At 37.1% G+C, this 10047-nt stretch overlaps 2 protein-coding genes across 3 annotated transcripts; one reads left to right on the top strand and one right to left on the bottom strand.

Annotated features, from left to right (window-relative positions):
• Positions 1–5591, bottom strand: LOC112183491. Of its 2 annotated transcripts, none has more exons than XM_024321875.2 (8): positions 5381–5591; positions 4643–4871; positions 3836–3898; positions 3511–3698; positions 3334–3371; positions 3196–3241; positions 1300–1464; positions 1–398 (listed from the first exon to the last, which is right to left on the bottom strand). In XM_024321875.2, exons 1-8 carry the CDS (start codon positions 5502–5504, stop codon positions 223–225), a joined length of 1029 nt encoding a protein of 342 aa, XP_024177643.1. In that variant the 5' UTR covers positions 5505–5591; the 3' UTR covers positions 1–222. The 2 variants fall into 2 exon arrangements, with proteins under 2 accessions (XP_024177643.1, XP_024177644.1); XM_024321876.2 differs by having other exon boundaries at positions 3511–3644; positions 5381–5587.
• A 988-nt stretch (positions 5592–6579) lies between these two features.
• On the top strand, positions 6580–9649 carry LOC112184112 (glutamyl-tRNA reductase-binding protein, chloroplastic). The gene is made up of 5 exons (XM_024322400.2): positions 6580–7112; positions 7189–7269; positions 8231–8335; positions 8513–8662; positions 9146–9649. The coding sequence occupies exons 1-5, from the start codon at positions 6735–6737 to the stop codon at positions 9377–9379; spliced, it is 948 nt and encodes a 315-aa protein (XP_024178168.1). The 5' UTR covers positions 6580–6734; the 3' UTR covers positions 9380–9649.
• The last annotated feature ends 398 nt before the right edge of the window (positions 9650–10047 follow it).

Here is a 10047-nt window from a genome sequence, read left to right as displayed (position 1 = left end):
TCAAGAAACAACATGGATCACATGCCTGCAGTTGAATATTTCAAATTAATTTTGAATCACTTACAGGGATTAGTTCAACAGTTGATTGTTCTCCTGATCCCCACTCACTCAGTCTGTGCTTGTTTTACAGTCATGTCTACTAGTCTACAACAAAAGCTACCTCGATAATTGATTACAGCACAACATTTCTTAATTTTCTCTATAGTAACCTCCGGACAACTATTACTGATCTTCTCTAAGGGTAGAATAATCTTTCACCATTAGAATGTCACCACATAATTTTTGTGGTACTTGTTGTAATGCTTTTCCTTCTTGCCACGCTTGCCCTACTGACACGCCTGGTCCTAGATGACGAACATAGACAACCACCTGATCGTTGAAAGGATACGGATGTTTCACTGCAAAATCAAAATGAAGAAAGGGTGAAAATTACTTGACTGCAATATTACAACCTAAACCAAGCTCAAAGGAGTATCCAGAAAAGAAAAGAAAAAAAAATTAGGGAGCTCTAAGAGCTATTATTCATGGCCCTTGCCCAAGCTAATGCTTTAGCAAAAAAATTATTGGCAAACAGCCAATAACACAACTAATCCCTTCGCAATACTAATCATTGGTAGTTTGCTATGACCAGGCCCTTTCTTTTTGGTTTGAACAGGAAGTTTCACTCATAGCTAAAGGAAAAAAAGATTGTCTTTTTGTTTTAGTTGGAAAAGGAAGAAAAGATGACATAAGAACCCAAAGTGGGAATGTTAACGGAGTCAAAATCATAAATTTGTTCAGCCAAAATTGGGAAACTAAGAACAAATTAACATGCTAAGTGTACAATACTTCTAGGGTAAAGTATATGGCTAAGATGATTAGGACCAATTGTACACACACATATCTATATCAGTACATGTATAGGGCTCCCCTACCTTCACTAGTTGAAATGAAACTCTCTTCATGATAAAGGTATGATGGAGATCGTAGTTCCTGGATGTGTCACCCTAGTGCTCCAATTCGTCCAGATATCTTTTATTGACGTCATTAATTAAGTAATTTAATGAGTTATTTATCTTCTATGCCTGGTATATCATGTTAATTTAATTAGACCAAAACATCTCTCCACAACTATTTGTTTATTTTGCACTTCTTTGCTTCTTCAACGGTGAAAACACGATTAAATTCCTTCAAATTCAAAAGACTCATTTGGAAAGAAAAACAAAACAAAATAAAAAATCAAATGAGATTCTACTAAAGAAAGACCAATAGTGATGAGTTAATGACCATACTGACTTGGATGAAAACGAATATAGGTACCTGGTCTTGGAAAGCCCTCGGGGTATTCATGGAGATCAAACAGCCCATCCCCGAACTCATATGCTAGATCACAAGGTTGTTCAGTTGCCATTACTTCCTTCAGCTGGCTCACTACAAAGTACAGTGGACTAAAGGAATTTGCAAGTCCATTAAGAATTGTTTCACCTGTTCATTACATGAACTGTCAGAAATTATCCTTTAGTAGGTCTTTTTAGGTCTAAATGTAATACTAAGGTTGAAAGTTGAAAACATACCAAAAAAAAAAATCCTTTTTTTAACTATCAAGTAAAATATGAAGCTTAAGGAACAAGTTAAATTACAGTAATTCTTCCCCACAATATGAAAGGCTTTCCTCTAATTTACAGCACCGCCTAACACCATCTCACTGAAGGATAAACTATTGCAATGCCTGTAATTAATCCTCGTAAAATTTTGTCCTTTTTATTACACATCCATCAATTGTTGGAAGATTCTCTACTTTGATGCGGATCTCATTAGAGAGGATTCTGGCTGTAGCCTTTGCATCTTCAACCAGCCATTCATCTTTTCCATTGTGAGATGATAATTGTCCTCAACAACCCCAAGACTAAGTTTATGAGAGTGGCTGTGCTGTTTTTGAAGTTCTCTATCCATATTTGGTAGGAATTTATTGAGGAATGTATCTCAATTCTTGACTTGATAGAATCTGTAAGACATTACCCTCTCCATCAAGCACTACCCAGGTCTTTGTTGGAGTAACTTCCTCAATTTCTTTGTCTCTGTCACTTCTATCTTACCACCACAGGACTCCTCATCAATATTCTAGAAAGAACAGCTTATCTTCTATCCTAAAGATTTAGCCAGATGTTTGTAACTCATTCTTACACGTGCTCCTATTTTCACTTAAATAACTTATCTCTTACAGTTAGGGACATCCCTCATGCAAAAATCATCCATCCTAAGAATTACAGAATAGATTACCATGACCTTTTTGCTATAAAACTGCATATTAGATAGGAGGTTCTGATAAACACATAATGATTTAACTTTAATAGATGCATCATCATGTTGCATTTTCAAAAGATAATCAATAACAAGGAAATGCCCACTTTGGTTTTGAATTTAAAGTTGCAACTATGCCTATCTCCAAGCTACGTCCATAATGCTATAGAAAACAATTATATGCTCTATATATGGACAAAATAAAAATCTAATTTGGTACCAAGAAAGCTTATTATCTTATGCCGAGCTGTGGCTGTCATCACTTGTCTTAACTAATACAGCGTAAGGGTGAAGCTTACCAAATTTTAATTTATCAAAACTTCATAGTTATGCCTGTAAATCCAGGAACTGAAAATCTTAGTTTACACATAAGATATGTTGTTTGGAGGTCAACTCAATTGAACAGTAGAAGCTCTAAGCACTGCAAATGTTAAAGCTGGAAAAAAAATGGGTTACAATTCTGGTGTTCTTTATGTGAGTTGCTGGGTTGTAGTTTCTTTTTATCAATCTAATTTTCCTATATATATGGTCACTATATTTCTGTTCTGTACGTTTCCATTTACTAATTTCCATCTCCATTTGTATCAAAAGAGTGCACCAGTTACTTAATACAGATCCATAATCTAATTGGTTTGAAATATCTAAAATGAATCCAAGTCAATACTCTAACTAGCAAATGAGTTTCTGGCCAGAGGTAATGAAGCTGAATTATTGATTTGCATCAACTTCTGGAATCAATTTGAGTAAATCAAGGAGAAAAAATGATGATTACATTGATAAAATGATATCAACAATAAACATTAGGATGGGGAATGCAGGTTGACTATTGAAATTGTCAATAAAATGCTCCCTAGTTCCTAGATGTAAACAATGCAAAGTTAAATAAGAAAAATCAGAGAAGGTAAAGTAAATTACCAATAAATCGTCCATATACGTTCCCATCCTTGCAAGAAAAAATTGCCTGAGATTTGCATAATACCCTATTAGAGTCTACACTACATTCTTATACAAAAGGGGAAGCAGAAGATAAATCAATATGGGTGCAGAGTTTACCGTTTTGAAAAAGTTTATCCAAGAAATGAGCATTGGTCCTATTAAATGGTTGAGAATAAGTGTCAGAAACTTGAGACTAAAGTGAAACTCAGAATGACTTTTCCACAAGTTACTCTATAACCCTAAACTGTGAGATCTGCAGATACTACACCAGTATAAGAGTGAGCACTTGATTACCTCCACTTGTTCGGCAATTATAATATTCAAGAGAGACACCATCTTCATTAGACAACAGTTGAGATGAGCTTCTGTTCATCAACTTGGGTTCTTCATATCGTGTGCCAGCTATCTCCCAAGCTCTTGAGATCAGCCTGCATAACCATTTTCCAGACATCAACGATCCTGAATTCCAATCCATCAATTTCCTAAGGATAAATGCTTATAAGTGTATTTGAAGTGCTTTATGTCCTCATGGTATAGTATGCTTATGGCTACTTTAGTAAGACAATAAAAGGAGATCTAATGGATCATATCATTTGAAAGCATAGCATGAATGGATTACCTAGGCTCTAGCAAGCGCAGCAGCCGACGGCGCCTTTCCTGGGGAATATCATCAATTTTTTTCCTGAAAAACAGACACTCGTAATTTGATGTGGTGACAGGTTTAGCAAACCAAAATACTGTTGCTAACAAGTTTGTCTTATCTGCTGATACACATGAGGAAATGAAGAGATAAATCCATAAAGAAATGAAAAGGAATGAAAATCTTCTCGCATTCATGATACTAATCAAACAGAAGACCATCTCCACTTATTATCAGTAATGATCAGGGTGAAATAACATAAGGTAACCACTCATTGATCAATTTCAAATTTGATTATGTCCATAAGCATTTTTGAATTGCAGGCCATTTATCATGTTAAGTGCACAATGAAGTTACCTTGACCAACACCCATTTGAGAGTATCGTGTATCTGTGTTGTGCAGTTGACATGCCTTGTTTGTATGTTTGTGTAAATCATTTGTTCTTTTTCTCAGAATTTATCCAACCAAGGAGGGTAATTTGAAATAACCATTGAAACACTATAATATCAAAGAATTATAATCACATAATCGACAAAATACCTTAAGAGTTTCATTTTAGTGTAATGATTTTCAGAGATATTTTCTACTTTGTACTCAGTGTACTTTATGCTTCCATTTTCCTTTCATTTACTCAGTCACTAAAAATTTTTTTTTTAAAAAATAATAATTAAAAAAAGAAAGAAAGCAAAGGCAGGACGCAGGAGTGCAAATGTACAATTTGGGAATTGTAAAAATCACTAACCTAAATTTATTACAGATTAAGTTCATAATGATCGAAAACTGACCAAAGATATGCAGCAGGATTATAAGAAGCCGAGTCCAAAGGAATCAACTCTTTAGGAGGATCAAGGAATGTGACCACGTCTTGTTCATCTAAGTAAGCCCTTTTCCCATTCGGAAGTAACTCATATGGTTTCTCGTCCCACGCAGAGACATACCCTCCCTGACCTCCATTGACAGCACAAATTACACTAGAAGTGGAGCACACAGACTCATTTCGGTACAATTTCAACCCTGCACGTGCAACGAAGAACCATAAACTTCAAATACCCAAAAGACAAAAAATTACCAACTTTATACAATTGGAGTCCTCCATGACAACACTAGATGAGCATTGTATGCACATTTACATATGTGTGTATAACACAGACATGTATGTAATCATATGGAATAGAAATGCTTGGGACTAAATCGATTATTTCTATATAAATATACATTCACATAAACATCTGTATCTACATATCCAATAAAATGGGTTTTTAGTAACCAATATCTTCTGCAAAACACAGTGTAGAGTTAGGAGCAGTAACTTCACTTTTCCAATTACTCTGGAAGCACTGAAGATGAAAGACCAGAACTTTAAGCAAAACCCAACAATGAGCTAATATTGACTAACTGAACAGCAAACGAATTCTGGGCTATTTGGGGTCCATTTTCTCGGAAAAGGAAAAGAAATTTTCATTCTTTGGGTACTAATCTAATAGAGTTGAGTTGCGGATTTCAAGTAGGTGTAAAGAGCTCACCTTTGCCGGAGTTGTGTGCGAGAGGTTGAGACCGTCGAGCCGGGAAGTCAATTTGGCGGGAAATGGGTGATGGGTAGAGACGAATGGGATGGTTCAAGGTTGCTGACGCTGCGGCCGCCTTCATCTGTTTCTCATCAATACAAAGTTACAAACAATGAAAGAAAGAATGAATGGAGTTTTTGGTTTCGCTGTTGAAACTTTCAAAAAGAAGGTATTCTGTAACCGGCAGCAGCGGATCACCTCTTCTTTTCTACACATATTTGTATTTTCATAAAAAAAAAATTAAAAAAAATTGGTAATAGCGTATTGTCAAATGCTAGTACATCCAAAGAGTTTGGTCAAGCGGAAATCTGATTAGACCTGTAAGTTTGGTCAACGTGAGCTGGATACTAAAATAGATCCATCGTTTAATCATCCGCTTGTGAAAAACATATTCTTTGGATCAACAAATCAGGTTTCAGGTTTTGGCTTTTACCAATAAGATCAACAAATTATCAACATGCTAGTTCTATCATGAAGGGAATAGCCTTTGTTTCTCAAACATTGCCTAAATCTTTCCATAGTGCCCTTTAAGCTTAGGTATGTTTCTAATACTAGTAATGATGAACAATTTCTTTTATAGGCTATATACGACTGTCCGTCAACATTCACTTCACCAATAGGTGCCTTAATTGCTTTAATATTTATGGCTTTAAAGAAATAGTTCGCGGTGTTCAATAGTATACAATGTAGCATTTTTTTTAATGATCTCATAAACTCCAAGAGAACTTAAGCGTATCATATGTTAGTGGGTTTGTTTAAAAAGCGATTTAACAACAGTTTTTCATATAATATCTAGAGTTTGTCTATGATGCATTTATATACCGATACATCAAGTTGACTAGTTTGATATAGATGTAGGCTAGCTCGATACATAAGTAAACTAATTTGAGATCAAGGCAAGCTAGTCTACTTGTGCATAGAATCAATTTACCTATATGTCAAATCTAATGTACTTGATGTATCGATACATTAATGTACAATCAAATTTTCTTAATATCTATACCCACAAAGCTCTACACTTATGCGCAGCTCCTCGTATACAATGTATCTCTCACAATAATATAAACCCACATTGCGGGTGCTTGCCTCCGCAGCTTTGCCACATGGCTAACCCCTACCAAGTATATGATATCCTACATCTTGAGAACACCAGATTGCTCCTCTTTTTCTCAACTTATCATCATCACCTCCCCTAAATCTTCAACGACTTGTCCAAACTGCCACTATATTTCAACTCCCCGCCCCTTTTTCTCATTGACCGCCAATACATTTCTCTACCATCATCTTCTTCCTCTCAATTGAATCAACCCCAATGCTTCTCCAAACCCAGTCCCTCACTCCCCATTTGTCTCTTCTCCCACTCCCTCCTTCAAAACCCATTTCCAAAACCCAGTTCTTCAACCCGAACCCACTTCGCAGAACCCACTCCCCACCTCCAAGATGCTCGCTTTCCGCCGTTTCGGAGCCGACCCAGTTGCAAAAATCGAGCACCAAGCCGTTTCCGGCCGAGGTTTCACGGACCATTTTGGAGTTGGTCTCTGTGGGCACGCTTTCCACTTTGACCCAACAAGGTTGGCCTCTGGGAATTGGGGTTCGCTTTGCTGTTGACCCAGAAGGGACTCCAGTCTTGTGCTTGAACGACTCCAATAGACAATTCTCTATTGATAGGAGGTCTAGTCTCCATGTTCAGGTGAGTATGTGCCTTTTTCGGGTTTACGTTTTCCAAGTTTGATGCTTTATAACTTGATTGTTGTTTGCTTGTGTAGTTAGAGCAATCCGGGTTGAGGACGCCTCAATGCACCATACTAGGCAGCATTGACAAACCAGAAGACAGGACCTTTCTGAAGGTAAAGGTTTAGTGATTTGGTTGCGAGAGTCGAATTGCAAGTTGCTTTATTACTTGTCAATGCATCATGTATGTTGCTGGTTTTTGGGAAATGAAAGATGCAGAAGTAGAATCTAGCATTGTTACGATGCTTGGTCTTTTGTTACGCTTCTACAGTGCTTAGCTAACTATGACTGTTCCATTTTGTGATATGATTGACTGTTTGTGTTAGGATAGAAGTATTGGTGTGGTTTTGGACTGTCGTGGCTTTTAAGGGTTAGTTTAAGCGACTTGATCTATGATTAAGCAGTATGTGTCCAATTACGATTTTCGATGAGCAGTTTTGACTTTCGGATTGGGTGGGGTGAGTTTTTGGGTTTGACTGGAAACTCATACTGAGTGCAGAAAAATCACTTCCTAGAATCTGCACCTAGAGGAAGGTCTATTGGAAGCTCATCATTGAAACAATATGACCTAGCCAAGCAGATGTAGTAATCAGTTCATGCATCTCTTACAAAGTTTGCTTATAGAAAAGCAGTATTAGAAGGATAGCAATGCCCTAATAGTAAAGCAGAACAGTTACAATGCATCTATATAGGAATTGATTTTTCAAAAAACCTGAGTTGCTGCAATGTGATGCAGTTTATGTAAGTTCAGACCAGGCTGTGTCCATATATTGGCTTGCAAATAAGCTGTTATAGGTGGTCTAATGTATTAGAAAGAGTGTGTCCATATAGCGGCTCACAAAGAGCTGTTATCTTGGCTTTCGAACTTGGTCGGCTGTCCAGTTTTCAAAGAGCTCCAGCTCCAGTGTTATGTGGTCAAATGTGTTTGCTGGACTCAGTCCTCAGTGATAAACTCTGTAATCCATTTAAAACTCTTAGAATATGTGATATGTGGTCATTTGTGCAAGTTTGTATTTGTTTGTTTGATTCTGTTGTAATCAGCCTTTTCATTTGAGTAGTCAATGTCACTTGTTTCAGTACCTTCATTCAGTGTGGAGAAAAAGGTTTGAAGAAGAAGTTGATGAAGATCTTCTATATGTTGTTGATGTGGACCGAGTACTTCAGATGGAGGACTTTAGAGAGGTATAAACTGCTGTTTTATTTGTTCGTTGCTGCACTAGTAGTCTTAAGAAATAGTTATTTTCTCTATTGGTATCGCCTAGTCCCGCCGAGGTTTCTGTGTATTTCTTACAATTGTTAAACATTTGAGATAGAGTATCCAAAAGCATTTGTTTTTGAACATTTCTGATCCTCTTGCAGGTTGGTACATGGATCACATCTTCAGATTATAAAAAAGCTCAACCTGATCCTCTCCGAGACTTTTCAGAAAAGCTAGTGAATGATATAAACACCAACAATGTTGAAGATATTAACCGTTTTTGCAACATTTATGCTGATTTGGACTTTCAGGTTTCTGCTAACTCAACTTTTTGTTACTGTTAGTTATGTGACTTATGTCTTCAGTTTCATATTGACCCCTTGGTGTGTGAAATACTCACTCATCACAAGAGTAGATAAAAGGGAGTGCCAGGGTTTATGCAATGTGGTGAAGTATATTGTCCTTTGCAGAGTTAAAAAAGGGATCATTTCAACTATTTGACGCCTAAAAGATGAACCATTGACATTTTAACTTAACTACTATGTGTCCCCTGATCGGCATGATTGCACGCTCAACAATGTTGAGCCTTCAGCAAAAGAAGACCGTCTTTCATGTCTGCTTGTAGAATTCCTATGAACCAAATAATCATTTTCCTTAGAAGATTGAAAGACGTTGTAGCCTTTGTTTTTTAGATGCTAATAACCATCATCATCAGCATTTGGTCAGGACTGGTTTATAAATCTCCTCTGTTTCGCTCTTGCAATGTGGTCATGGTACACTGTTTTGTTTTCCAGGTATCTGAAGCAAAGTTGATATGGATTGATCGACTAGGGCTTGACATGCGTCTTTGGTCTCCTCAGAATGGTATTTTTGAGGTTCGCATTCCCTTCCCCAGAGATGTGACGGATGAAAAAGGAGCAAAGTCAATGTTTAATTGTATGGCGCAATTAGCATGGGAGGTCGAAAAGAATTTCCATGCCCCAGATTTTGAGAAGGTGAAACAAGTAAAGCAGATAACCAATGTGTAACTGTATCCATAGCGACCGATTTGTTTCTTTAGTTGCAAAAGCTGCATCTTAGTTGAGCTCTTTATCTTTAGGCCATCCGAATCGATCTCGTTAGTTATGTACAAGGCTTTGGTATGCAAGCAATTATACCCGACACTCAGAGAGATTACAATTTTGAGATTGTATTCGAGGTTTTAGTTTCTATCCATGACTTGATGATGTTCTACCAAGTTTTCAGTTGAATGCTTTACGTTCGAATTTATTTGTTGTAATGATAATCCTTAATACAAATACAAGTATCAAGTACTTGCAAGACAAGAAGAGGATCCATATTCCAAGTGTACCGTCTCCCGGTGTTCATCTATTTAGTTTCTTCATCAAGAAGCCAATGAAGGACTTGGGTGAACTTAAGTACTTCTTAGGAATTGAGGTAGCCAGGGGGAGAGAAGAGATCTACTTGTGCCAGAGGAAGTACGTTCTTGACTTGCTAACAGAGATAGGTTTGTTGGATTGCGGACCTATTGATACTCCTATTGAGCAGAATCATTGTTTAGCTGAGTATCCAGATCAGGTTCCTACTGATCGAGCTCGCTATTAGAGGTTGGTTGGGCGCTTGATTTATTTAGCTCATACTAGACCAGATGTTGCATATGCAGTAAGTGTGGTGAGTCAGTTCATGCATAACCCGA

This window comes from Rosa chinensis, chromosome 2, assembly GCF_002994745.2.
Source record: "Rosa chinensis cultivar Old Blush chromosome 2, RchiOBHm-V2, whole genome shotgun sequence".
Lineage (NCBI taxonomy): Eukaryota > Viridiplantae > Streptophyta > Magnoliopsida > Rosales > Rosaceae > Rosa > Rosa chinensis.
Note: the sequence above shows the minus strand (reverse complement) of the source record. Positions and strands in the feature narration are given on the sequence as shown.

Bases quoted from the DNA above. Each gene is read 5' to 3' on its own strand.
- LOC112183491 (XM_024321875.2), bottom strand. From the start codon at position 5,504: ATGAAGGCGGCCGCAGCGTCAGCAACCTTGAACCATCCCATTCGTCTC. The intron at 3,899-4,642 runs GTCAGTTTTCGA...TCTGTTTTTCAG, and splicing joins AATCCTGCTGCATATCTTTG to GAAAAAAATTGATGATATTC. The intron at 3,242-3,333 runs GTAAACTCTGCA...TGCAAATCTCAG, and splicing joins GGATAAACTTTTTCAAAACG to GCAATTTTTTCTTGCAAGGA.
- LOC112184112 (XM_024322400.2), top strand. From the start codon at position 6,735: ATGCTTCTCCAAACCCAGTCCCTCACTCCCCATTTGTCTCTTCTCCCA. The intron at 7,270-8,230 runs GTAAAGGTTTAG...CACTTGTTTCAG, and splicing joins AAGACAGGACCTTTCTGAAG to TACCTTCATTCAGTGTGGAG. The intron at 8,336-8,512 runs GTATAAACTGCT...ATCCTCTTGCAG, and splicing joins AGATGGAGGACTTTAGAGAG to GTTGGTACATGGATCACATC.